The sequence below is a fragment of the Moschus berezovskii genome, chromosome 25 (assembly GCF_049115385.1).
Source record: "Moschus berezovskii isolate FMDL1 chromosome 25, NW_MosBer_1.0, whole genome shotgun sequence".
Lineage (NCBI taxonomy): Eukaryota > Metazoa > Chordata > Mammalia > Artiodactyla > Moschidae > Moschus > Moschus berezovskii.
The window spans coordinates 2,688,166-2,714,824 of NC_142484.1; the positions used below are offsets into that span (position 1 = coordinate 2,688,166).

The 26,659-nt window shown below is 62.4% G+C and overlaps 1 protein-coding gene across 8 annotated transcripts in view; it reads right to left on the reverse strand.

Annotated features, from left to right (window-relative positions):
• The window catches only part of OSBPL5 (oxysterol binding protein like 5), a 66,006-nt gene that overhangs the window by 14,975 nt on the left and 24,372 nt on the right, over window positions 1–26,659 (reverse strand). For 4 of the 8 annotated variants that reach the window (XM_055415266.2, XM_055415268.2, XM_088832384.1 and 1 more), the window contains exons 2-13: window positions 18,525–18,663; window positions 16,586–16,668; window positions 9,210–9,290; window positions 8,852–8,953; window positions 7,522–7,725; window positions 6,378–6,462; window positions 4,579–4,750; window positions 3,988–4,192; window positions 2,687–2,871; window positions 1,930–2,011; window positions 489–587; window positions 4–100 (exon numbers count right to left, since the gene is read on the reverse strand). In XM_055415266.2, coding sequence (XP_055271241.1) covers window positions 4–100; window positions 489–587; window positions 1,930–2,011; window positions 2,687–2,871; window positions 3,988–4,192; window positions 4,579–4,750; window positions 6,378–6,462; window positions 7,522–7,725; window positions 8,852–8,953; window positions 9,210–9,290; window positions 16,586–16,668; window positions 18,525–18,642 — 1,513 coding nt within the window. In that variant the 5' untranslated portion in view covers window positions 18,643–18,663. Of the gene's footprint in view, window positions 1–3; window positions 101–488; window positions 588–1,929; window positions 2,012–2,686; window positions 2,872–3,987; window positions 4,193–4,578; window positions 4,751–6,377; window positions 6,463–7,521; window positions 7,726–8,851; window positions 8,954–9,209; window positions 9,291–16,585; window positions 16,669–18,524; window positions 18,664–18,986; window positions 19,010–21,199; window positions 21,491–26,659 lie in introns of those variants that run through there. The other 4 variants (XM_055415267.2, XM_088832386.1, XM_055415263.2 and 1 more) reach the window with 4 other exon arrangements.

Here is a 26,659-nt window from a genome sequence, read left to right on the forward strand (position 1 = left end):
CACCGTAGAACCGGGACTTGGCGGTGATGCTGCCACTGATGCAGAAGCCGTCCTTCCGGTTGCTGACGTGGAAGGCGGACACGGGTGGGTGGTGGGAGACCTGTGGGCGGAGAGGCGGCTCCTGCGACAGTCCTGCCCACCCCCTCCCACGTGGCCCCGCCCACCCCATCCCTCCCAGACCCAGCAACAGGCATGAGGGCAGTTTTATCTTGGGATTCAGCCCAGGAGCTGCCTGCCATCCCCGTGTCCTGCCCAGGGGCCCCCAGGAAGACGGGACGTACTGTGCCCTCCCCAAGGATACACAGCTGTCACAGCCACGGTAGGGTCTGCACCCCCTGGGAGAATCCCCCCAGCAGCAGTGAAGCCAGAGCTCTTCCGATGGTCCAAGGTGGGGCCACCCAGAAACAGGCTTGGGCTGAGGCACCCCCCACCCGCCGCCAGCGCCAACCCACCGCAGAGCCCGGCGCCCAGCCCGGGGTGGCCCTTGCCTGCTCGGCGATGTAGAAGGTATGGCTGTTGGTCTGGGGGTGGAACCAGCAACAGCGGAAGGTCTCCCCCAGGATGGGGTTGTAGGGCTTCTTGATCCCCTGCAGGCAACGTACAAGAGGCTGGCGTGAGACACTGGGGGCGGGGGCGGCCAGGGACACTGGCTGGGGCAGGCTGAGACCGAGGGGGCTGCCCCTGCCCACAGCCCCGGTGAGCAGAAGGTCTCTACAAGGAACGCCCAGTTTGCAGCCAGCGTCTGGGAACAACACCCCACTCCTGCTCCAGGGAGACTATGGTCTGCCCGTGATTTCCGTTCGGGGGCGGGGGTGGGGGGGACAGCCTACAAGGTGTCACGTCCACATCTCGGCTCTGAGGGGCTCTCAAGACCCTGACCACTGCACACCCTCCCTGGACACCCGGGAAGCCAGTGCGCCACCCACTCAGAGTCCCTGGTGGCTTCTAGTGACCTTTCGGGTGAGAACCCAAGTCCTCCAGCACGTCCTGCCCCAGCTCCGCTTCAGCCACACTCACCACCTTTCTGCTCCCCAAACAGCCCAAGTTCATCGGGGAACAATCTCCCCGTGGGGAGAGCCCTCCTCCGGGTCTCCTGTAGCCCAGCTCAGACTCCCCTCTCCCCCACAGCTGATGTCCATCAACTGCAGCTGTGTGTACTCACAGGCCTCACCCCGGAGACCTGGGCTCCGTGACCGTCTGCAGAGACCCTGAGGTGTACCTGCGCGTCCACGGCTCCCACGCTCTGCCCATCAGTCCTTCTCTGACCCAACCTTCCTAGACCCAGCCCTGAGCCGACTCTGCAGCAGCCAGTGTGCTGTCCTGGGTAGGTAACCTGGCACACGGAGCCCCCTCCTCTGAGAAGTCCTCCAGAGTGCACCCTCTGTCCCAACAGCCTCTAAGCAAGCGTACACCTGGCTCTGCCCAGGGCCTGCATCAGAATGCAGAAAGCCCCAGGAAGAGTGGGGAGACCTGGTCCCACCCGCAAGCTGCTGTGTGACTCTGGGCCTTCCCCTTCCCTCTTTGAGCCTCAGTTTTCCCTCCTGCACAGTGGAGATGTGGAACTAGAATCCTGGGTCCCATGGAACCCCAGGCCCCTCCCATCACTACAGCCAGAGGAGCCCTGCTCTCATCAGGGCCCGGGATTTGGTTCTCAAAAGGGGCTTCATGCCCAAAACCCATGGGTGCCCAGGGTTCCTTGAGATTCGGGGTCCAAAGTCCTCTTCTCGGCACTGCTGTGTGGCAGCTGTTTCTCTGAGGTGTGGAGGGCCCAGCTCGGGCCTTTCAGGGATCGGGACCGCCCTGTGGGCTGGGCCCCGCCAGCGGGTCCCTGGGTGGGAAGTCCAGGCCTGGCCCCCATCTCTGAGGATGTGGGGGGACAGTCCCGGGAGTGCAGGCAGGGCTGGGTGGGCCTCCCCAGCAGGCGCTCACCTTGGGCTTCTTGTAGAAGCCAGACAGGTACCATTGCAGCACGAGCTTGATGCGGCTGTAGGCGTCTTCCTCCAGCGCAGCCCTGCGACCACAGGCGGGGGAGCCCTCACTCCAGGCTGGGGACCTGGGCCGCTCTCCCCCCTTTCCCGGGCCCCTCCGTCCTTCCGTTTCAACCTCCATCCGCTTGTTGGAAACCCAGGCCCCTCCCAATCTGCCCTGCCCTTATGTGCTGACGATGGGGGGTGGGGTGGGGTGTGTGTGTCTGTGTGTGTGTGTGTCTGTGTGTGTGTTGAGGGGGGTGAATCTCGTGTGTGTCTGTGTGTGTGTGTGTCTGTGTCTGCGTGTTGGCGGGGGTGAATCTCCCACCTCTGGGAAATTGGGTCAGGAAATATCAGGGTGGCTCCACTGCTGGGGCAGCGAGGGTGCGGCTGGCTCAAGGCTGGCAAGATGCCGCCTCCAGGAAGCCGCCGGGATGCTCTCCCCTTTACCTAGCTCCCTCTGCGTGGAATCCTGACCCTGCAGGCCCCCTTCCACCCTCAGCCTTGTTCAGCCTGAGGGCAAGTGCCAGGGCTCAGGTGCACAGAGGGTGCCGGGCTCCCCTGCAACGGGGGGCCCTGACAGATGAGGGACGGCCCCACCCTCCTGGCCCAGCAGCCCCTCCCTGGAGTCGCAGCCCCTTGGAGGCAAAGTGTGCAGGGACCGTCTCCCGGGGATCCTCTGCACCCTTGGGGGGTGTCAGGGCCTCCCCGTGGCGCACCTGGAGAGCAGGTCGGCGTGGTAATAGTAGTCGGAGAGCTTGTTGAGGAATGAGCGCGGCTCGAGCACGAAGGTGGGCAGCACCACGCGGGACAGGTCCATGCCCGGCCGCAGCTGCTTCAGCAGGACCCACATCAGGCTCTTGTTCTCATCCGACACCGTCTCCACCTGCGAAGCCTCACCCTGCTGCGGGCAGACGGGCCGGGTCAGGCCGGAGCTGGGCGGGCGGTGGGCAGCCTCAGTGCCCAGGGGAGCCGTGAGGGGCGCACTGCCACCCCACTGGGGGTCCCCCCGGCCCGGCCCCCACACCCTGCAAGCCTGTCCTGGCCCCACCTGACCCCTGCCTATTCCGGCATGTGTCCCCCGAGCCCCGAGGGGTGCCTGTGGCCCAGGCCAGCCCCCTGCGCCTCGGTTCCCGGCCAGCCCGGACGACCTGGGCGCCCTTGCCCCTCGCCGTCTGTGCCCCGCCTGACACCTGTCTGGGCACTTCGCACACTTCCGCGCCGTGGCAGCAGGGGGCACTCGCTCACAGAGACCTTGTCCCACCCCCAGCCCATCTCCTCTCCACCGGGACATAACACCGGTGCTTCGAGCCGGCACCCCCTTCAGAAGGGGCCTTCACTCCCTCAGGACCATACAGGGGCCCCCTCTCTTGCCTGAAACGTCTCACCCTCCCCGTAGCTCCTCCACTTGCCAGGGAGAGACCTAGCCCCGGAGCTTCAGGCTTTGTCTGGGCAGGGGGTGGGGAGCGCGTGGACAGGGAGGCTGGGGACCGGGTGGCAGGCTCCATCTCCCGGAACACGCCCACCATAGGCCCTCAGGTGAGCAGTATCATCTCAGAAAGGGTCCTGCAGATGTCTGGGGACGGCTGGCTGGCGGGACGGGAGACCCCAGGCAGGGCTGGGACCCTCACCCTTGGGAAACCGAAGCCCCTGGGTGATGCCAAGCCCCTCTCCCCTCCCTGTGGACCCCCAGGACCTATGGATCCAAGGTCTTGGGCCTGGGGTGTATGGAGCTGGACCTGACTCCCCGGGAGGCAGCAGAATGCGGGTGCCAGCAGCCCGCCCTGCATCAGGATCCGCCCCCTCCTCCTCCTGCCCTCAATCCTTCCCGGCATCAGGGTCCTTTCCCACGAGTGGGCCCTTCTCATCCCTCCCGGGGCTCTCCCCAAGGCTCGCCACCCTGGCCCACCCGGTCCCGGGCCCTCCGGGTGCAGCAGAGCCGGGAGCCCTCCCTGAGGGGACGGCTAGGTGTTGCCTCCGCGGCCCCAAGGGCGGGGGCTCTGCGCGGCACAGCTCTCACCTCCCCCAGCTGCTCGTGGGCCTGCACCACGTAGGAGGTCCCTCTGCGCCCGGGGCCCGCTGGGGCCTCAGGCTGGTCACTCCCGCTCTCGGACTTCCGGCTGTGGTCGTGGGTCTCGGTATCCGACTCCTCAGCATTCCCCCTTTCCGACTTGTCCGAGAAAGCGTCGTTCTCCAGGGGGTGCTCCAGGGAGGACCCATTCAGTCTGGAAGGTGATGGGGCCCGTGGGTGGCTGGTTGCAGTGAGGTCAGGCACCCCACCTCTGAGCACACACTCAGCACCCCGACCAGGGGCGCCCCTCCCTGCCGGGCGCCTCACCCCATCCCTGTGTTTAAAAGCCTCAGCGATGGGCATTGGACACTATTAGTCCCAGTTCACAGATGAACACGCTGAGGCTCCGGGGTCCACCTGGAGTGGAGGAAGTCTGTCTCTTGGTCCATGGTGTGGGCGGCCAGACCTCTACGGCATTTACTCCCCATCCCCTCCCCATGTACAAGGAGACCCCACATGCTGCTGCCAGGAGTCCCCAGCAGGCAGGAGGACCCAGGCTCCTGGGAGGGACTGGCCCCTGCCCCCCGCGTCCCTGCTCACGGGAACAGGTCCTGGTCATGGATGGCGCCCGAGGCAGGCAGCCCGCAGAGCGAGGAGGGCGACCCGTCTGGCGAGGACCCAGGCTCCCCATCGCGGCCCTGCTTGCAGGCGCTGAGTCGCAGGAGACTGGAGCACCGCAGCGCCAGCTCCAGGGCGTCCAGCCAGCAGCGGCCTGCGGGCGAGGGTGGGATGAGCAGTCCCCAGCTCAGGAGGAGATCAGGGCACAGGGGCGAGTCCCCGCCCCACTGCCCAGGAGCTGGCCCACCCCCACCCCGCTGTTCCTCAACAAGGAGCCCTCGCAGAACCGCCCACTCCTAGCACACGGTTATTCGCCTGTGTTACAAAGGACTGAGGCCAGGATGGGTGAGTGACTGCCTCAAGGTCACATGCTAAGCAGAACCCCACGTGCTAAGTCGCTTCAGTCATATCTGAGTCTTGGCGACCCCATGGACTGTAGCCCACCAGGCTCTTCTGTCCATGGGAGTCTCCAGGCAAGAATACTGGAGTTGCCATGCCCTCCTCCAGGGGGTCTTCCTGACCCAGGGATGGAACCTGCGTCTCTGGCGTCTACTGCACTGGCAGGTGCGTTCTTCAGCACTAGTGCCACCTGAGTAGCCCTCTGTACCCAGAGGCCCCGCAAGTTCCCACCGATGGAGTCGGGGCCAGGGCCCTCCCGGATGGAAACTGCCCCCACAGGTCGGGGAAGGGCCCGGCCTCTGCGGCTGAGGGCTTTGGCTGGCCTCGGTGGCAGGCTGAGGAGGGGCCTGCTGAACCAACGCCGAGGAGGCAGCTCCTGGTGCTGGAAGAGCCATGGGAGATGGGGGAAGGGCTGACCTGAAGGGCAGAGCGGTGGTGGATGGAGCCAGCAGCCTCCAATTCCAGCCCTTGTCCCCAGCCTCCTGCTGCCTACCCTTTTTTCATTTCTCCAAGCCTTTAAAATGTGACCCTCCTGGAGACAGTAAGTTTCCTTCCCTAACTCTCCTCTTCCACAAAGCCCACCCTGATACCCCCAGGGCCTGTGGATGTCCCTCTTCCCTGACCATGGTCCCCAACCCCGCCAGGGACTCGGCTCAGGCCTCAGCCCAGCTGGCCTTGTCTGAAGGTTCTCTGCTTGCCTCCCCCAGCAGATAGCAGGCTCCATGGGAGCCCAGGCAGCCCTGTCCATCCTGGGGCCCAGGAGGGGCGAGGCACCGAGGGGCGGGCTGGGGACAGAGGGTGGCGTTCAAGCCACTCAGGAGCATTGATGCGGCGTCTGGTCACCAGGGGGCAGCCGGGAGACCCAGAGTCCCGTGGTCAGGCCCGGCTGCCTTGGGCAGGGCCTCGCCGGCCCCGGACCACTGGAGGGAGCCCTGCGCCGGCTCCCCGGGGCGGGAGACAGCGGCGTTTACTCGGGGAGGCCACGAGAGGGCGCCCCAAGCACGCACGAGTTCAGGAAGGCACATCCCTCCGTCTTGGGCAGCTCAGCCCGCCTGTCTCCCCAGGTGGTTGGTAACAGCAGCACCTGGCGATTCAGTGATGCCTGGCACTCTACCATTGTTATCTGCTAAATAAGGTCATCGGATTCTCACAGCAGCTAAGGAGAGGGTGTTACTGCTCACTCTTTTGCCCACGGGGGAGACCGAGGCTCAGAGATGGGGCAGGTGAGTGGTGGGCTTGTCCCCTGACGCCAGGCTGCTGCCTTGGATGGCATCAGGAGGGTCTGAACCGGGGTCCCCTGCACGTGGCCGATCCCTCCACCAAGGGGCAGGGGTGCTTCACGTGGGGTCACCGTGGAGACCAGCAGGGTGGGTGGGACTCACCATCAGACTCGGAGGCAGCCCTGAAGATCAGGTAGCTGCTGGGCAGGGGCTGCGTGATGGAGCCCACGCTCTCGCCTTTGGGGCCCTGGAGAGGCAGAGAGGCGGCGTCACCCGAGGGGTCATGCAGGGATGGGAGGGAAGCACAGGTCAGGCTGTCATGGGGACCCACACTCACATCCACAGATGCTCCCGGGGCCTCGGGACCCCCAGGCGGGGTCAGGCACCCAGCCATGCAGGCATAGCAGGCAGCAGGAGCAGTGAGGGGGCGCTCCCTGACCCCCTTCTCAGCTGGCGGCCCCACCCTTGGCTTTCCTCTCTGAGCCCCCATTTAGGTGGCCAGAATCAGCACATGCAAATCCAGGACACTCGGTTAAATTTGAACCTCAGAAAAATTGCAGATACACAGTTTAAATATATCCCATACAATATTTGGGACAGACTTATACTAAAAAAAGAGCCGACTCACTGGGAAAGACCCTGATGCAGGGAAAGACTGAAGGCAAAAGGAGAAGAGGGTGGCAGAAGATGAGCCGGTCAGACAGCAGCACTGACTCGACAGACTGAGTGTGAGTGAGCTCGGGGAGGGAGTGAGGGGGGGAGCCTGGTGGGCTGCCGTCCACGGGGTTGCAAAGTCGGACAGAACTTAGCAACTGAGCACCAACGACATACTGAAAAACCTTTCTGATCTCCCTCTGAAATCCGAACGCACCCAGGCATTCTGGGTTTCATCCAGCAACCTGACCCGCTCTGGTCCTGGGCTGGGCTACCCCCAGGTTCCGAAGCGGGAGGTCTGGGCCTGGAGCAGCCGCCCTCACGTGGCCCCGTTCCCCAGCCTCTGGACAGGGCTCGACGTGTGATCTGAACCCATTGGGTCCCCAGGTCCCGGGCACCCCCCACCCCAATGTGCTCCACATGGAAGACCACTGACCATATCGGATCCCCCGGCCACTGAGTGACTAACCTTTGGAACTGTCAGCCCAGTTTTGGACTCCCCCCTCCTGGGGCCCCAGCATGAGGCTCCTGATTACCCGGCCATGCTCTCCTCCCGCCCAGCCCCCTAAGCCCACCCTCACCCCCCCAGCTCACCCCGTGGGGCTCTCCCCTCGCCTGGCCCCCCCGAGCCCGGGGGCTCGCACTGCGGTACCTTCACAGCCCAGACGGACTGGTCCAGCGGGTGGAAGAGCTTGAAGCAGAAGCCGTCCTTCTTGGAGGGTCTCTCAATGAGCTCGCAGCAGTGCAGCAGGACCGTGCCCACCCACTGGCCCACCTTGGGCGTCTTGTAGATGAGCAGCACTCCCGGCTTAAGCACGCACCACAGTTTGGTCCAGCTCTTCAGGGTCCCTCGGATCTGGAGGGAAGGGTGCTGCCGTCAATGCCAGCTGGGGACCCCGGGGGTATCTGAACTGCGGGAGGGGCAGACGGACGGGGCTCTGGGCAGGGTTCTCTTTGAGTTTTTAATCGGAGCTCTAAAGGATGGTGAATCCAATGAAAAATGCTGCAGCCAAATTTACTGAAGTTCATGGAGCTCAAGTTCAAGTTCAAGCTCAAATTCAACGCCCTGCTCCGGTCCTGGGGGGAACTGGCGATAAGCGGTGACTGCTGTAATTATCAGCCTTGTGATTTTGAAACTTGTGATCATTTCTTTTTCCATTCTAAATTAACATTCACTTTTGGACCCAATTTTTTATTCCTAAGTTTGTGGATCAAAAAGAAAAAAGAGCCCACAAAGGCCCAGAGCTCTGCAGATGCCCAGGCTCCTGAGGCTGCTTTCTCCTCTGCCCCTCGTGGGAGCCCCAGGGATTCCACAGCTTGATCCCCACTCTGTGGAGGGGGAAACTGAGGCTTGGGGCTGAAGGAGTCGCTCGTGGCCTCAGTGAGGTCTGAACGCAGGCCTCTGACCGCAGCCCAGTCCTGTCCCCAGAAGCCAGCCCTTCGCCTCCTTCCTGCGTCCCCAGTAGGGGACCCCACCAGACTCTGGGCCCCCCCGCAGGTCAGGGCACCCCCACCTTAAGCAGAAATAGGGTTTCTGTAGACGTGACCAAGCAAAGATGAGGCGCTCCTGGAGCAGGGGCCCTGGTCCAACGACCGTGTCCTTATAAGAGGAGAACAGGACAGAGACCCAGGAGGAGGCCAGGTGCCCGCAGAGGCAGAGGCTGGAGGCAGGCGGCCACAAGCCCGGGGACACCCAGGGCCCCCAGCGGTGGGGAGACGCAGGACGAGCCCTCCTTTGGAGCCTTGAGAAAGAGCCTGTCCTGCCAGGACCTGGATCTGGGGCTTCCACCTCTGGACCTGGAGGCCCGTTTTGGTTGCTGTAAGCCACCAGCTTGCGGTCCGTGGTCAGGGCCGCCCCAGGACGTGGTTAAGCCTGCAGCAGCCCCCACGCCCAGCAGTCTCCTGAGGGGTTGGTGACTCTGTGCTGTCCCTGGGGGCGGCCCCCCAATGCAGCCGGGGCTGAGGCGGGGACCCGTGCTCACCTTCAGGCTGTCGGCCATGATGACCACACTGGGGTCCGTCAGGGCGCTGAGCAGCTGCCTGGTGGCACGCTTCTTCTCCTGGCGGTAGGTCTCCTTCTGTGCCTGGGCCCAGGGCACCACGGGGGTCAGGGGACAAGGCCCCGGGCTGGCCCTTCCCCGGGGCCCCCACCCACGGGCGTCGAGCTTGGGGACAAGGGTGGGTCCCAGGAGAGGACAGGAAGTGCGGGCATGGTGGGGGCCGGGGGGCCGTCTGCCCCCCTCCCCTCGGCAGGCTGGGGGTGGGGGCTGGCTGCACTGGCCCGGGCACCCCTTCATCCAGCAAATGAGGCCCGCGGCCCCTCCCCGGGCCCAGGCCCACCTTGAGAGCTTCCTTCTTGCTGACCTTGGCTGTTGGGGACACACACTCCCGGTCGGACCCGTTGCACAGCCTGTATTCTGCCTGCAGGAGAGACTCAGGTTGGGGGGCATGCAGTCCAGGAGGGGGTGGCACTGGGGGTGCAGGAAGCAAAAGGTGGGAGCCCACTGCTCCCCCCGCCCCCACCCCCGGCCTGGGGGAGATGGAGGGAACAGGCCAGTGAGGCAAACCCGTGAACAGGAGCTGGGGGGCGGCCACCGTGGTGGGTGTTTGAGGTGGCCCCTTCCCCGGGGGCTGACACCGGGCAAACGGCAGTGACCCCACGGTGCCCAGGAGGCGCCCGTCTCAGCCACCGTTGTGCACCCAGCCCCTGGGCAAGGAGGGCTCATGTGTGTGCAGGGGTGACATCTGTCCCTGGTGCTCTGACAGCAACTGTTGGTCGGCGGGCAACACCCAGGCCTCCTCCAGACTTCCAAGGCTGTGGGGTGGGGGGAAGGGCGGAGGTGCATCCATAGATGTGGGAGTGACAGGCCCTCAGTCCTTTTACAGATGGGGAAACTGAGGCCGGAGTTGGGGAGAAAATGTCAGGACTAAAGGCTACGGGTTCCTGCCTGCTACTGTAGGGCCCACAAGCCCAGGATGGCTGTTACCGTTTTTGGGGGGGCAGCATTTGCGGGATCTTATTTCCCAACTAGGGATCGAACCCGGGATGCCTGCAGTGAAAGCATGGAATCCTAACCACTCGACCACCAGGGACGTCCTGGGTTTCACATTTTTAAGGAATTGGGGGAAAGAAAAAAACAATCAAGGTGAGATATGAAAATCACACAGTCCAGATTTCCACATCCACCAGGGAGGCTCTCCTGGCACTAACCGTGCCCGTTCCTTCCGTGCCGTCCAGCTGTGTGCGATCGAGGGGCCGTGTCAGGCCCCAGGGACAGAGTCCTGTGGTCGCCGAGCCGGAAACGCTTCCTCTCTGCTCCGGTGGAGAGGCGGGCCTGCCCTGGGCTGTCCTCTGGACTGCATGCCCCACCCTGAGCCGCCAAGCCAGCGAGAGGGGCCCGGAGGATGGCCGGCCCTGACTCTCTCCCTGCACAAGGTGAGGGGCGTGAACCCCTTGGCCGCCCCGTCCTCTGAGGTTGCGGCCGCCCTGGCTCACCCAGTTCTTGCCGCCACCCGGGGGTGGGCCTAGTCGTGCTGTGTGCTGAGTCGCTTCAGTCATGTGCGACTCTGCAACCCCGCGGCCTGTAGCCCACCGGGCTCCTCTGTCCGTGGGATTCTCCAGGCAGGAATCCTGGAGCGGGCTGCCATGCCCTCCTCCACTCCCACCGTCACTGGGCATCTCAGTGCCCACCGAGGCTGCGGAGCCGGTGGCAGGGCTGTGACCGGCGCTGTCCAGTGGGCCAGATGCGCTCATGGCACCGAGTGCCGGGCGGGACCTCCAGGGAGGGGTTAGGATGGAGCGAAGGAGGGGTGAGGACGGCACTGCAGACAGCGGGTGTGCGTGTGAATCATGGCAGCTCTGCCCACACTCCCAGCCATGCCCTGCGGTGCAGAGAGCCTCAGAACCTGCCCGCGGTCACACAGCTCCAAAGGGGGCTGGACCCAGGCAGCGTCACTCCACGCGCACTCTCTGAGACCAGTCAGGACATTCGAGAGCCCGGGAAGCCAGGGACATGGTCAGGGCACCTGGGGGACACTGCCCCAGAAGAAAGCTCTGGGCTGAGGCAGGAGTGATGGCAAGGAGCCAGGTGGCAAGCTCCGGGGGCTCGGCTGATACTCTGGCTCCTGGGGTGCTGGGGCTCTCATGCCCGGAGCCCCAGTTTCCTGAGCACATGCTGTTACCCCTGCCCGATTGCTCTTCCCTGCTCCTTCCTCAGGCCTCGCTGAGCTGCCTCCCCAGGAGGAAGACGGCCCGGACCACCCTGCTGGCATCAGACCCCGGACACCCCACCCACCCCAGCTGGCCAGCATCTCCTGCCATCCCAGCCGCACGCACGTTTCAGTGTCCTGCCAGGAGCTCCACTGTAGACGGCTTCCACCCAGCATCCCCGGTACCAGGAGCTGGGAGCCTGGGGAGCACCTCGGGTGAACGCAGGCATGAATGAACACACCCTCTGCCAGTTTCCTGCCACCTGCTTTCCCCCAGCTGCAGCTGGAAGGAGCTTGTTCGGGGCAACAGAGGAAGAGAGGGAGACAGTGTGGGGGCCGTGGGGCTGGGAGGAGTGGACGGGGTGGGGTGGCCGTGCCCCACACCCTCTGCTCCTGGCCCCTGCGAGGCGCTGGGCCGGGTCACGGCAGCCCCGAGCTGGGGCAGTGCCCTCCACTCCTCCGTCATAAGGGCCAGGGTGGGGACCCAACCAGGCCCGCCTGCTGGCTCCTGAGGCCACAGCACATGTAGGCACAGCAGGGCGATGACCGGTGCCCTCAGGGGCGAGAGACGCTGCTCAGAACCAGGAACATGGGGGTCTGACCACAAACATGCAGCCGCGGAAAACGCCTTTTAAAAAGTGCTCCAGAGTGACCCACAGATGGGATGAAACATCTGCCATCATGTATCTAACGAAGCTCTAGAGTCCAGATAGAGGAAGAATTCTTAACAACTCAACAAAGCGCGTGTGTGCTCACTCGTGTCTGACTCTTTGCAACCCCATGGACTGTAGTCCGCCAGGCTCCTCTGACTGTGGGATTCTCCAGGCAGGAATCCTGGAGTGGGTTGCCAGTTCCTCCTCCAGGGATCTTCCCCACCCAGGGATCGAACCCAAGGCTCTGGGACCTCCTGCAGTGGCAGGCGGGTTCTTGACCCCGAGCGCCACCTGGGAAGCTGACGAAAGACAAAAGCCTGATGCAAAGGTGGACGGAGGACTTGGAGAGAGGTGCGTGGACAGTCGACAAGACAGTGAGAAAACGGCTGTCCCCTGGGTCCTCAGCGAAGTGCTCATCCAACCACGGTGAGACATCGCTTCACACCCACGGGCACGGCCACGGGGATGACTCCAAACAGAACCGAAGCCGCCCGCGTCGGTTCGGGAGTGAGACGTGGGCGCCCGCCTCCCCGCCAGCGGGATTAAGGTGGGGCGGCCGCTTGGAAGACGGCTTGGCGCTTTCTCCAAGAGGCCAAATACAGAATTTTCTGGAAAGCCATCTTGCCACAGAATTGCCATCTGGCCCAGCAATTCCACTTTGAGGTACAAACTCAAAGAACTGAAAGCAGGGACTCAGACACCTGCATGCGTGTGGTCGCGGGAGCTCTTGTCTCCCAACAAGTGGAGATGGCCCACGTGTGCCCGCTGATGCGCGGACAGCTGCCCGGCCCCATCCAGCCCGTGGACCGTGGCTCAGCCCTGACACCCGCCATAGCCTGCATGGGGCTTGGTGGAAGCAGCTTGTCACAAAGCCCCACAGACACGCCGTGTCCAGCACAGGCGAATCGGTACACATGGAAGGCGGAGTGGAGGCTGCGGGGGCCATGGGTGGCGGAGGGGACGCGAGTGGCCACTCGTAGGGTCACTCTGGGGTGACAGAACCATTTCTGAGCTCGACAGAGGTGCTGGCTGCACAGTGGCAAGAAATGCCACTGAATGATTCTCTCAAAATGGTTCACTTCATGTTATTTGAATTTACATTCTGGAAAACCCACATAATACATATTTATTTAAAAAATTTTTAAATTATGAAGTATCTAGGGCTTCCCTTGTGGCTCAGACAGTAAAGAGTCTGCCTGCAATGCAGGAGAGGTGGGTTCAATCCCTGGGTCGGGAAGATCCCCTGGAGAAGGGAATGGCCACCCACTCCAGTATTCCCGCCTGGTTAATCCCATGGACAGAGGAGCCTGGCGGGCTATGGTCCATGGGGTGGCAAAGAGTCGGATACATCTGAGCGACTCACACTACACTATGAAAGCGTGGGAACACATTTATAGGAGGCTTGGACAATACAGAACAAGGTTCTTTATTATGTTACACTATAGACTACAACCTGTTTCATATTATATAAATACTGTGTGTGTGTGTGTGTGTGTGTGTGCTGCCCGGGTTGTGCAGTGGTAAAGAATCTGCCTGCAAAAGCAGGAGGCGTAGGTTTGATCTCTGAGTTGGGAAGACCCACCCTGGAGGAGGAAATGGCAACCCACTCCAGGATTCTTGCCTGGGAAATCCCATGGACAGAGGAGCCTGGTGGGCCACAGTCCACGGGGTGCAGAGTTGGACACGAATGAATAGCTGTGCACACACCCACACACATGTGTATATACATACACACCTATACATTAAATATCTAACACACTGTTAAATGTTATATAAGCTTATATAGAACATAATACCTAACATTGATATATTAAATATGTGTCCACATTAAATATGGACTGAGCAACTAGACAACAACAAACGTTCTGTTTATCATCATACATTAGAGTTTGTGTCTTTCCCAGAACCACGCCCTTTATAGCAGCCCCGAGTCTCCCTTAAGGACCTGGGGGCACCCAGAGCTGTCCTCTCCTTCCTCATGGCCTCGGACTGTCCACTCACTTGTTTTGTCTGGAGCCTGTCTCCCCTCTGGAACGTAAGCTCCGGGAGAGGGAGACTTCGTTTCTTTTTTTTTTTTTTGGTGATTTTCTTTTTTTAAAACTTTATTTATGTATTTATTTAATTTTAATTGAAGACTAATTACTTTACAATATTGTATTGGTTTTGCCATACATTGACATGAATCAGCCACAGGTATATATGTGTCCCCATCCTGAATCCCCCTCCCACCGCCCTCCCCATCCCATCCCTCCGGGTCATCCCAGTGCACCGGCCCCGAGCAGCCTGTCTCATGCATCGAGCCTGGATGGCGATTCGTTTCACGTATGATAATGTACACGTTTCAATGCCATTCTCCCAAATCATCCCACCCTCACCCTCTCCCACAGAGTCCCAAAGACTGTTCTATACACCTGTGTCTCTTCTGCTGTCTCACAAACAGGGTCATCGTTACCATCTTTCTAAATTCCATATATATGCGTTAGTATACTGCACTGGTGTTTTTCTTTCTGTCTTACTTCACTCTGTATAATAGGCTCCAGTTTCATCCACCTCATTAGAACTGGTTCAAATGCATTCTTTTTAATGGCTGAGTAATACTCCATTGTGTGTATGTACCACAGCTTTCTTATCCATTCGTCTGCAGATGGACATTTGGTTGCTCCCATGGGACCTCATTTTATCCACAACTGCGTCCCCGGCACCTGCAGGTCTTGCCTAGACAGGATGCCCGGACGTCTTGACTGAGGGAGTGAGATCTGAAAACTGAAACGAGTGCTCCTGACAGCATTTAAAGTGCTTTCCCTGGGTTTCGTTGTTTCATTGGGTTATAGAAGGAGTAACCATGTTTTCACTGTTTTTATGAAATAAACCTGCATCTAAAATAATAAATGTGTCCATTGACAGATGATTGGAGAAAGAAAACATAGTCCAACCACATGATGGAACATTCAGTTCAGTTCAGTCACTCAGTTGTGTCCGACTCTTTGCAACCCCATTACTCGGCCGTTAAAAGGAAGAGAATTCTGACACAGCTACAAGCTACCTGGATGCACCTTGAGGACACGATGCTCAGGGAAATAAGCCAGACACAAAGAAAGCAATCACAAACCTGCTGGGATTCCACCCACATGAAGTCCCTAAAGTTGTCACGTTCACAGTGACAGAGACGGTGGGTGGGGGTGGTGGGGAAGTGTTGTGGGGGCCAGGTGCCAGGGCGTCTGCTTCCTAAGATGCTAAAGTTCTCAGGAGGGACGGTGGCGACAGTAGAGCCGCTGCAGGTGTACCTAACGCCCCTAAGCCTCGCACTTAGACGTGGTTAGGATGGTATGTTTCGTTACGTGTATTTCAATGTAATGAAAACAGGTTTTTAAATTAAACAAATTCCACACTAATGCAGGCATTCCCACTGTGCTCCTAGCAGCTGGAAGCCCTGGAGGCTGAGGTGGGGGACACTGGCTGTGGGGGGGACCCACGAAAGGCCTGGCTTCTTCCTCACTGGAGGTGGACACAGGGAGACCCTGAGACCACCACTAAACACTTGTCTGACGGAGCAGGGCGTGGGGTCCCAGAGGAGCCAGGCTGTAGTCACTGGGCCCCATGCGGGGCCAGAGCAGGGAGAACTGGCCTCTGTGTGCCCCCAATCCCACAGCCAGAAGTGGGGCCTCCAATCCAGGGGCCACAGCTCCCATGACCTGAGACCCTCTGCGGGGAGAAAGGGCATGACTAAAGCCCCACACCTGTGCCCAGGCCCCGCACCCTCCCTGGATTGAAGCTTCTGCCTGGCGGGGTACGGCTGGGCCCCACTGAGAGGCGCTGTGCTGGGGAGCATGTGGGGTGTGCGTGTGTGTCTGTGTGTACACGTTTATCTGTGCATAGTGCATGTGTCTGTGTGTGTTTATCCAGGCATCTACATGCGTGTGTGTCTGTGTGTGTATGTATCTGTGTATGTATGCATATCTCTGTGTATATTTGTGTGTACATGTTTATCTGTGCCTAGTGTACGTATCTGTGTGTGTGTGTCTGTGTGCATACATATACTTGTGTGTAGTATATGTATCTGTAGGTATGTGCATCTGTGTGTGCATCTGTGTGTATCTGTGTGTGTGTATCTGTGTGTGGAGGCATACCTGTGTGTGTGTCTCTGTGTATGTCTGTGTGCATATGTCTATTTGTGTGCAGTGTATGCATCTGTGTGTGCATCTGTGTGTATCTGTGTGTGTGTATCTGTGTGTGGAGGCATACCTGTGTGTGTGTCTCTGTGTATGTCTGTGTGCATATGTCTATTTGTGTGCAGTGTATGCATCTGTGTGTGCATCTGTGTGTATCTGTGTGTGTGTATCTGTGTGTGGAGGCATACCTGTGTGTGTGTCTCTGTGTATGTCTGTGTGCATATGTCTATTTGTGTGCAGTATATGCATCTGTGTGTGCATCTGTGTGTATCTGTGTGTGGAGGCATACCTGTGTGTCTGTGTGTGTGTGTATCTGTGTGTGTTCACATGTGTGTGCTCTTCCAGATCACGGCATGGCCCTGAGAGAGTGCAGGGGGCGGGCATGGTGCAGGCAAAGCCCGAGGAGGAGGCGCTGAGCCCTGGGCGGGTTCCTTATGACAGCAGGCCCGTGGCCCCTGGTGCCGTGACTCTGTCCCTGAGCCCTCTCTGGGCCCCGTCTCCCACCCTGCGTCACTCCAGGAAGGCAGCTTGGAAAAGGCAGCTCTCACGCTATGACTCTGGCTCTAGAAGCCTCCGTTATTTGGAGCAGAGAGCTGGGCTGGGCACCTGCTGCCCCTGCCTTGGGCACCTCCTACCGCCCCCAGGCAAGCCCCTGTCCCGGGCCCCCCCACAGCCAAGCTCTTACCGGTGGCACCTTCGTGGCAGAGCCTGGGGTCGGGGGCCCTTCATCCCGGGGCGGTGATGGGCTGTGGGGCTCCATGTCCTTCCCTGCAAGAGAGTGGGTGGCGTGAGGCCCTGGGCAGGGCTGCCGGGGGCGGCAGGCGAGGCTCGGGCACCAGCGGCCTGGGTGGGGCAGGAAGCCAGCCCGGGCGGTGGGTGCGGAACCAGAGATCTAATAACCACCAGCAAGCCACACAGGGGGTGTCACTGCAGGGAGGGGGTGTCACCGCTGGGAGGGGAGTCACTTCAGGGAGGGGGTCACTGCTGGGTGGGAGTCCCGGGCCAGGGTGGCCTGGCCTCCAGGGTTCTGTGAGGCAGGCCCCCAGTTTGCAGGTCCAGGGCACCCAGACGCACCTGACCTCCTCCCACAGCCCAGTCCTCCAGCTGGAATCCCACTGCCCCCAGTGCCGGACTCTCAGAGGTGGGTGCGTGGACACTGTTCCTGTGCCCTTTCCCAGCAGGTGTCCTCTCTGGGTTGACTGAGGGGTGGGAGAGGGGCCTGAGGTGCCCGGACTTGATCCTGGGGGAGTGGCTAACCCACCCTCAGCTCGTTTCTAAAGATTCACGGGGTGGAGGAAGTGGATGACGGTCTCTGCGTGGCTACTCCTGCCCACTTCCTGGGGCTGGTGGCTGATCGCCAGGTCACTGCGCGGGAGCGACATGGCAATGACCAGGGGAGAACCATGCTGACCGGGAGGCAAGGGAGGGCCCACAGAGAGTGGTGTCTGCAGATCCCCTTCCCCGGAGCCTGGCCTGAGAGCTGCACCCTGCAGAAAAGCCAGCGTGGAGACCAGGGGCGGTGAGCCCGTCCTGCAGCCAGGCGCGCTGGGGCAGCGAGGTCACCAAGGAGCACGCGCCCCTGCGCTCGGCCTTGTGTCCCCTCCCTTGACCACAGCCCGAGGCTGGTTGCCAATGGGACCCCCCTCCACATCCCAGGGGCCCTGCCATCCAGGCTCACTGGATCTAGGAGCTGTCATGGTGGGCCCAGCCTGGGGCCATCAAGGGGCAGCCTCCCAGAGTGGGTGCTACCACCTGGGCTGGGCGGACTGAGGGAGCAGAGGTGTGGGCCGCCCCACAGTCAGAGGCTGGCGTCAGCTCCTCTCTCTGCCTGTCCATGCCCGCCTCCTTGACCTGCCCGCCACACCCGCCACCTGGGCCTGCACTTCTTCCAGGGGCTGGAGGGACTGGGGTCCCCTCCTTGGCTCCAAAGCAGGTGATGGGAACAGTGGGCACCCAGGCCAGGCACCGGAGGGGGCCCCTCTCCCACCACCTCAGGGCCACCAGAAGGATGTGCTGGGCTCTCTCGGGGCAGTGGTCACAGACACGGCAGAGACGGTTCAGCTCAGACTGCCAGGGGCAGGGCGGACGTGGGGCGTTGGGGTGGGGGCAGGGGTTAACGCCTGGAGCTGTGAGAGCACCAGCAGGCTCAGGTGACCCGCATGCTGCGTGCTTTATCTCCGAGCACGACAGCAGCGGGTCTGAACCGTCCCCACCCAGGGTCCAGGACTCCGCTGCAGCTAGCGCAAGTCCTAATATTCCTCCACTTTACAGATGAGGAAACTGAGGCCCAGCTGCTGGACTGGGGTCCCAGCCTGAGGACAGGGGCTGTGGTCAGGCTGGCTGGACCACTGCACCGCACTGCCTCTGCAGGGACAAGGATCTGCCTCCAGGACTGGACTGGGGAGCCCCCTGCTTGACCTCCACGGCCAAGTGGGCAAAACCTGGCCCCCCAGGTCACGGAGTTCTCTGGCCCTAGGATCCTTCAATAACCCCGCGTGGATGCCCTCCCTCCCTGACCAGGACAGCACAGAGCGGGCAAAGGATATGTCTGAGGTCACATGGTCCAGGAGGACCCCCGCCCCCCCACGGCCCCCAGGTGACCAGGTCCCCCCACGGGCACTGACCTGGACCCACATCGAGCTCATGATCTCCGCCCACAAGCAGGTTCCGGCTGAGCTTCTGTGGGGTGGACGAGGGCGGACACAGCGAGAAGCGTCGTCGCAGAAAGGCCTCCTCCTTCATGGCGTGGGCACAGGGTGGCTTCTGGAAGGAAGGAGGGGGGCACAGGTCACACCTCACACTGAGAGCGGGACAGCCTGGGGCCTGGAGGCCGTGGGCATCCTCCACCCGTCCGGCAAGGGGACCAGAGACACGCCAGAGTCAGGGGTCCCATCATACAGTCAGATCCAAAACGGGCCATAGAGGGCCCCAGGGGCCTGCAGGGTGGTCACCCAGGAAGGCCGGCAAGACCGAGAGCAGGCTTTCCAGGGCCCGAGTCGGAAGCCAGGCCCCGACCAATCAGTTTGGCCATCACAGGGATGGCAGGACCCTCTGCCCTCCACCCAAGGGCTGGCGCTAAAGCAGACCTGTCGGACACTGGACACGGCGAAGCAGAGTAGACGTGGGCCACCCGCCGTCCCCTCCCCGGGGATGGAGCTCCGGGCGGGGGGTCAGCGTTGCTGCACACGGGGAGGGCGGAGCGCTGCCCGAGAGGGGGCCGCAGGTGGTCGAGACTGGAGGCCCAGAGCGCCAGGGGCGGCGGGCGCGGGCTGGGGCTGGCCCTGACCGCGGCCTGCCCAGCCCACCTAAGGACGGCGTGAGACCACCCCCGCCCTCCCCTGCTTCAGCTCCTTGGCTGGGTTTCCGACACCTGCACCCAAAGAGCCTGGAGAGAAAGCGCAGGTGAGTTTAGGGCGAGGTCGGCCCGAGTCACTTCCCTGCTTCGCACCACTGCCCGAACCCGCCTCCCAGCACCGGCAGGAGGGGCAGCCCGGGGAAAGCCCTCCCGGCTCCGCCCCCAGGCCCCTCTCGGCCCCGCCCCCAGGCCCCTCCGGCCCCGCCCCCAGGCCCTCCCCGGTCTGCCGGCATCTTGCCCTCCCGGCTCCGCCCCCCACGCCCTCCCGGCCCCGCCCCCACGCCCTCCCGGCCCCGCCCCCCGACGCCCTCCCGGCTCCGCCCCGCACACGCCCTCCCGGGTCTGCCGGCATCTTGCCCTCCCGGCCCCGCCCCAACGCCCTCCCGGCCCCGCCCCCCGACGCCATCCGGGCTCCGCTCCCCACACGCCCTCCCGGGTCTGCCCGCAGCCCGCGCCCCTCGCAGCTCCACCCTGAGCAGGGCCGGGGCCAGCCGTCAACAGTGGACGTCATCCCGTTTTACAGAAGACAAAATCGTGGTCCCCAGAGCCCTGTGGTCGCAGCCGGGCAGGTGCTGGCAGAGCGGGGGCCCGGGCCGCGATGCTGCGCTCCTCATTGTGCTGCACAGAGGCTGGCTGACCAACCTCTCTTCGAAGCCTGGGGGTGCCCCCTGCCGCCTCCCTGATGCCAAGCCCAGGACAAAGGCCCCACTTTCTCCCGCGGCCCTGCTCCTTCCTGGGGTGGGAGCAGCAGATAGCAGCCTTTCCTGCTGGGACAGTGGGTGCCTGGATGGGGTTTGGGAGGGGCAGGGTGGCCCAGGGCTCCATCCGCAGCCCCAGGACTCCATCCGCAGCCCCAGGACCTTCTCTGTGCTTCCCGCCCAGGGGTCCTAGGCGCCCCCAAGGTGCAGCTGGGCCTAGTGGCCCCCCTTCCTCACCACTGTGGTGTCACCTGGCCAAGCTGGTTACCTGCGCCGTTTTACAGATGGGGAAACTGGTTTCAGAGAGGTTGGGTATTTTTTTTTCTGAGAATCATCTCAAACCTGGCTCCTGAGTTCCCACCCCCCACCCCTATCGGTTCACCTAGGTTTCTAGCAAACCCACTGCCGGGGAAGAGGGGGGGGTGGGCGTCTGAGGTCCAGCCCCTGCTGGTTGGAGTCCCGGTGGACACTCACTGCTTGCCCAGGTGCGGCTCAGGCCAGGGAGCCAGCACCTGAGAGGCGGCCCTGCCTTCCCGCTCCTGCAGCTGAGCTCTCGCAAGCACTGGGCTGGCAGCCAAGGTGAGTCAGACGCGCTCCTGCCCGGGGGCCCCAGGGTGTACAATAAGGGATGACACAGGTAGGCCACCCTCACTGGGAGCCTCGTGTCTCTCAGGGGCTGAGTCTTGCAAACTTGGGGTGGGCAGAGGGGCTCCTGCCCTCAGCTCCCTGATCTGCTCATGGACCCTGGCTCCACCAGGCGGGGGTGGGCACAGAGGCCCCTGGCTGCCTTTCTCCTCAGGTCCTACTGCATGTCTTCCCCCGGCACAGATAACAACCAGGGACCAGTGGCCTCATTGGTGTCGGAGCCCCCATCTGCTCGTCCATAGCATCTTCCCTCCCATCTTCCCTCTCTCCCTTACATCCACCCATTATTCCACCCATCCAGCCAGCCACCTTCCCACCTGCCTATCTGTCCAACTTCCTAGCCATCCATTTATCCAGTCATCCGTCCACCATCCATCCATTCATATTCATGCTACCCACCCATCCACCCATCCTCCAATCTCTCTCCCCCCGCCACCCCCGCCCGGTGAATCTCTCTAGATGGTCAGTGAGCAGGCTCATTTCCTTTCTTCCCTTCCTTCCTACTTGCCCAGTAATCAGACACATCAGAGGTGACATCTCCATGGCTGAACTGCTGGCCCAGAGCAGACAGCCCCAACCCAAGGGCAGTGCCGGGACGCACCTGTGGACACCCGCTGTGTGTCCTGACTCCCCAGACCAGGCGCGGGCCACCTCTGACCTGCTCAGACAGCGGGGGTGGCTCCTCTCAGCAGGGCCTCAGGGGCTGCCCAGTGCCCACCCCTGGCTGCCGTCCACGGTCTCTCCATTAAGGCCGTGGAGGCGGAGACGCGGCTCTGTTCACTTCAGACGTACATCCAGGCCTGCTCTCCCCACAGCTCCTCCCTGCCTTTGGAGCACAGTCCGGCCTCTGACTCCTGGTCCCTGTTTTCCAGGCCGTCAGGTCCCCGGCCCACCTCCCACCTCATTCCCCGCCTGGCTCCGTCACCCACTCTGCCCCAGCCACACTGGTCCCCTTTATGCTCCTCAAACATGCCCGTGCCTGCCAGGGCCTCTGCTTGGACGGGCCCCCCCCAAACGCCCTCACCCACATCTCCGGCTGTCCGGGTGGCCGGGTCCTTCTCGGATTCCACCCTCGGATCAAATGTCACTTCCCAGAAGGCTGCCACCCCCCACCTCACACGACGCCACGTCCCCGCGGCGCAGTCCGCGGCGCTGCAGTGTCACGCCACGTTCCTTCGTCTGTGCTAGCTCTCCTCCCCCACAGGATGCAAGCTCCAGGGAGGGGACAGTGCTGTCCCTCCTGTCTGCGGTGTTTCCGCAGAGCCAGGCCCAGGGACTGGCAGGGGGCATGAGGGCTCGGGGGCCCTGGGGCACGGGGTGAAGGAAGGCAGCCCAGTCGCTCCTGGGCTTAGAGCCTCCTCCTCCTCCGCGGGTTCGGGGAGTGGGGACCTCAGAAAGGCGGTCAGGGTCGGTCTGGGGCCGATTTCCACGGGAACCCTGGTGAGATTCCTCCTGCCACGCCTGGTGCAGCTGAAGGATGAGGCCTTGCCCTCCAGGCACCAGCAGGAGGCAGGAAGAATCCAGCCACGCCTGGAGGGTCTGCCGACCCTCGGAGGCTCCGAGCCGGGAGGACTGCCGGCCTGATGCTGGGCTGACTGAGCCCTGGGCGGCGGGTCCCCTCGTCCTGGGGAAAGCTGAAGGCTCACAGCGCTGGGAGGGGAGACCCCTATGGAAGCCAGTCCGTGAGGATGGAGGGAAGGATGGAGAAGGAAGAACGGATGGGTGAGGAAACGGACTTCCCCGCTGGGCCAGCGGCAGCCAGGACCGCAGCCGCAGAGGGCAGCCCTCTCCTCTGCCCTGGCCTGGGCGCCAGCTGCCCCAGGGCTCAGGGCACGCTTTCTCTGGCCCCGCCGCGAGCGCCTGGAGCCTCGATTCCTCCCACCTGGGCTGTCAGAGGCTGCGGTGTGCCTTCCTCTCATTGGTCTCTCTGGCCTTTGAGGACTGGGCTGAGCCCCTGTGACAGTAACAGCCTCCCGTTTCCCCTGGTCACTGGGACGACGCTCGTCTGCCCAGCTGGCCCTCGGTCGACGGCGCCCAAATCCTTCCCTGGCGGCCGTGAAGGAGGCCGATCCCACCATCCGGCCGCGGCTTCGTCTGGCGCTTACACTGACGGAGTCCAGGGGTCTCAGCAGACACTGTGGGGCCTGGAGGGGCGGCGCCCAGCACAGCCCGTGTGTGGGGCCCTGATACCCTGGTGAGGAGCCTCGGGCGTTTCTGCAAGAGGGGAGCCACTGTCCAGAGACCCTGGGGCCCCCAAGGGAGGCTCACCGTGGAGGCGGGTCGACGGTGGGGAGGGGGGCCCCGTGTGTCTGTGGCCTGGGACAGCCCATCCCTGCCAAGCACAGAGGAGGGGTCTGCAGACTGGGAGCCCCCAGGGAAGCCACTGCGGTGCCCCGCTTGGACCCACGGCCTGGGAGGGCGCGAGCCGCAGAGCTGAGGGCGCAGGTGTGGCAGGCTTCCACCCCACCTCCGTGGCGGCAGCAGGGGTGCTGCTGGGGGCCCACCCAGCAGGCAGGACCCCAGCCCTGGGGGTGCAGGTGGGGGACAGTAGGGGAGCCCAGGAGGGGAGGCAGCCCTGACTCCTAGCTTGGCCCCCTCCCCTGCAGTGGTCTGAGCAGGCTTCCCAGTTTCGTGTGCCCCCTGGGGCCTGAAAGCTCCCCAACGTTGAGGGTAGCCGGGTCCCACACGGTGCCGGCCCAGAGACGGACTCTGAGCTGCCTGGTCAGGCTCTGAGCTGCCTGGCCCAGCCCCGTGTCTCTGAGCTCCAGCACCAGCTCAGGCACCTGGCAGGTGACAAGCTGTCTTCAGCCAAGGCCGAGGGGCCAACAGCAAGGCTGGGAGAGCGGGCACAGAGCCCACGGTGTCCCACCTGGGGGCCCACACACTGCCTGCCCCTACCCGCTGGGAGCTGCCTTCTGAGCAGTGCTGTGCCTCTAAACGCTGTCCCCTCCCTCCACCCCCCGACCCCCACCTTCGAGTCAGAACAACGCGATCCTTGTGAAGAAAGGTCACTGGGGTGTTAGCGGCTGCGCCGGCAGGACGCACAGCCCGCTTATCCAGGGCTGGAATCCGCTGGGCCACAGTGGACTGGGGAAGTGGGAAGGGCTGAGGCTCTGAGAAGGAATCCCACAGAACCCCGGGCTTGCTCCACATCCCACTTGGTGGCATGGAAGTGGGGGGCATCCTGCCTTGCCTGCAATGTCTGCGTGGCCTCCTTTAGGTCCCTGTTTGCGACGGGGGGCTGCTCTGAATGGAGGTGACAAAGTCCCCTGCAGAGGCCGACGGGCCAACCCAGGTGCCTGCTCCCTCGTGCCCACGGCTGCCTGGTTAGCGTTCCCACCACTGGCCCAGGGTCACGCCGGCCCAGCTGTGCTGGCAGAAGCAGGGCAGGTGTTCCTGGGCAGCAGCGAGGCGGCTCGGGCCGCTGGGGCTCCCCATGGATCGGTGGAGGCGGGAGAAGCGGGCACGTGCAGCCCGGCCCCACAGCACCACCGTGCCCGTGCTCTCAATGAGCGCGCTCCTGCCTGAACCGAGTGATTATGAAGGGCGAGGGGCGGAACGCCCCCAATCACAGGTGAGCGAGGATGCAGCCCGCCTGCTTGGCTCTCTGTCTGCACACCCAATGGAGGGTCAGCAGATGCCAGGGAAGGACGGCAGTCATCAGGGAAAGGACCCCAGCCGCCGTGTCCACACCACACATCTGCGTTCCAGAAATTTGCTGGGGCCCCAAGGCTGGCGACCATGGGGTCCCTGCCGAGAGAAGCCTCACAAAGGTCCAGAAACACACCCTGCCTACTGTACCCCGGCTGGTCCCAGCATTTGGGGCTCAAACTGGGCAGCCTGAGCAGCCCCCATGGGAACATGGGGGAGCACCCCGACGCGGCAGACCAGTGTTCAGAACTCTGGATCCGGGGTTCCTGCAGGCCCTGTGCTGCGGACAGGCCCTCTGAGGGCCCCTTTCACACGAGCTGTCCCACATGATGCAATTCTCATGGCACCTGAGGGATGAGGGGAGTGGTTCTCATGACTGTATTTTAAAGGCACAGAAACAGGTCCCAGGAGAGGAAAGCGCCGTGTGAAGTCCGAGGGCTCGGACTGGGCCGAGGTCCCCTCAAGGCGGCACAGCTTCAAGCCCCCCGCCCGCCTGTACCTCGGAGACGGCTGAGGGCAGGGATAGAAAGCAGGGGGGAGGCAGGATCCCTCGGGACGGGGTGGGAGCCCAGCCTCCCCCAGGGAGACGTTTCCCGGACAGGCCACCCTGGAGCGGCTGAGCCCCAGGAAGAGGGGCTGGAAGTGGCCCGCCCTGCTGAAGGGTCGGCAGGGCCTTGCCTGGGTGTTCCCGGCTGACTCAGCCGGGTCACGTGGCCATGGGCAGGGCCGGGCCCTGGCACCCGCCCACCTGGCCTCCTGACCGACACCAGGCCAACTGGCACAGCCAGCGCCACCCACATGCACGTCCCCTGCAGCAGAGCTGTCCCGCCAGCTCTAGAGAGTGGGGGCCACCGTGGCCTGCTCCGACATGGGCCCCGCTGCAGGCCCGATCCCAGCCCGTCCCGCCCCAACCCTGCCTGCCGGTCCCACCGAGAGTTTGATTTTCAGATGCAAACTGCATCCTAGGGATGGGGCTCTGGCGTGGGGTGGAGAGAGCCAAGGGCAGGAGACCGGGCCGAGGTCGGGACCTGCCGGCTCTCAGTCCAGCATCGGAAGCAGCAGGTGGGCGTGGGCCCCCAAGTGACCTCATGCCCAAGTCTGGCTGCTGACCTGAAGTGCTGGACACCCCGCGGGGCTGGGAGGCGGGACCCCGATGGAGCCGGGAGAAACCAGAGTGACTGAACGCCACTGCAGCCATGGGACAGGAACGTGAGTCAGACACGCACACGTGGCCCATAGCCGACTCCTCAGCTCCTCAGCTGGTCTGAGGATCCGGGCGGGTGGACGCTGTGCGGAAATTATGCTCCAGTTTTTTCCCAGAACCAGCCACGGCCACGCTGCAGGCAGAGGCACTCTGCACAACGTGCAGGAAAACTGGAAAACTGGGCATCGGATCTTGACGAACCCCCTTCCCTGCCTCCCACGCTGCATCGGACGTGCAGCCCGGCATGCAGCTGCCCCCTTTCTATTTGGTGTCCACACTGCGGCCCCGGAGGGCGGGGACAGAGAAGCGTGATCACAGGTCTGGGTTAAAAAAACTTAGCTTATGCCAAGAACCAGCTATGTACTTCCTTTGTGGCTCAGCTGGTAAAGAATCCGCCTGCAACGCGGGAGACCTGGGTTCAATCCTTGGGTTGGGAAGAGCCCCTGGAGAAGGGAAAGGCGACCCACTCCAGTATTCTTGCCTGGAGAATCCCATGGACTGGACTGTATAGTTAGTCCATGGGGTCGCAAAGAGTCGGACACAACTGAGCAACGTTCACTTTCACTATGCTAAGAACCAGCTACGAACGACACATAGTATAACAGAAAACAAAGCCGTGGTTATCAAAGGGGAAGTGGGGGGGAGAAGTGAGAAGTTTGGGGTTAACAGATACAAACTACTAAATACAAAGCAAATAACAGGGACCTACTAAATGGCAACCCACTCCAGTGCTCTTGCCTGGAGAATCCCACGGATGGAGGAGCCTGGTAGGCTACAGTCCACGGGGTCGCAAAGAGTCGGACACGACTGAGCAACTTCACTTCACGTCACTGTGTAGCAGAGGGAACTATGCTCAGTATCTCAGAGTAACCTATAATGCAAAAGAAGCTGTAGAAGAATATACGTATATGCATAACAGTCATTTTGATGTACCTCTGGGCTTCCCTTGTGGCTCAGCTGGTAAAGAATCTGCCTGTGATGCAGGAGACCTGCGTTCGATCCCTGGGTTGGGAAGATCCCCTGGAGAAGGGAAAGGCTACCCACTCCAGTAATCTGGCCTGGAGAGTCCCAGGGACTGTATAGTCCACGGGGTTGCAAAGAGTCGGACACGACTGAGCGACTTTCACTTTCACTTCACTTTTGAAAGTAACACAACATTGTACATCAACTGTATTTCAAGTTTTAAAAAGCTGAAATTTAAAAAAA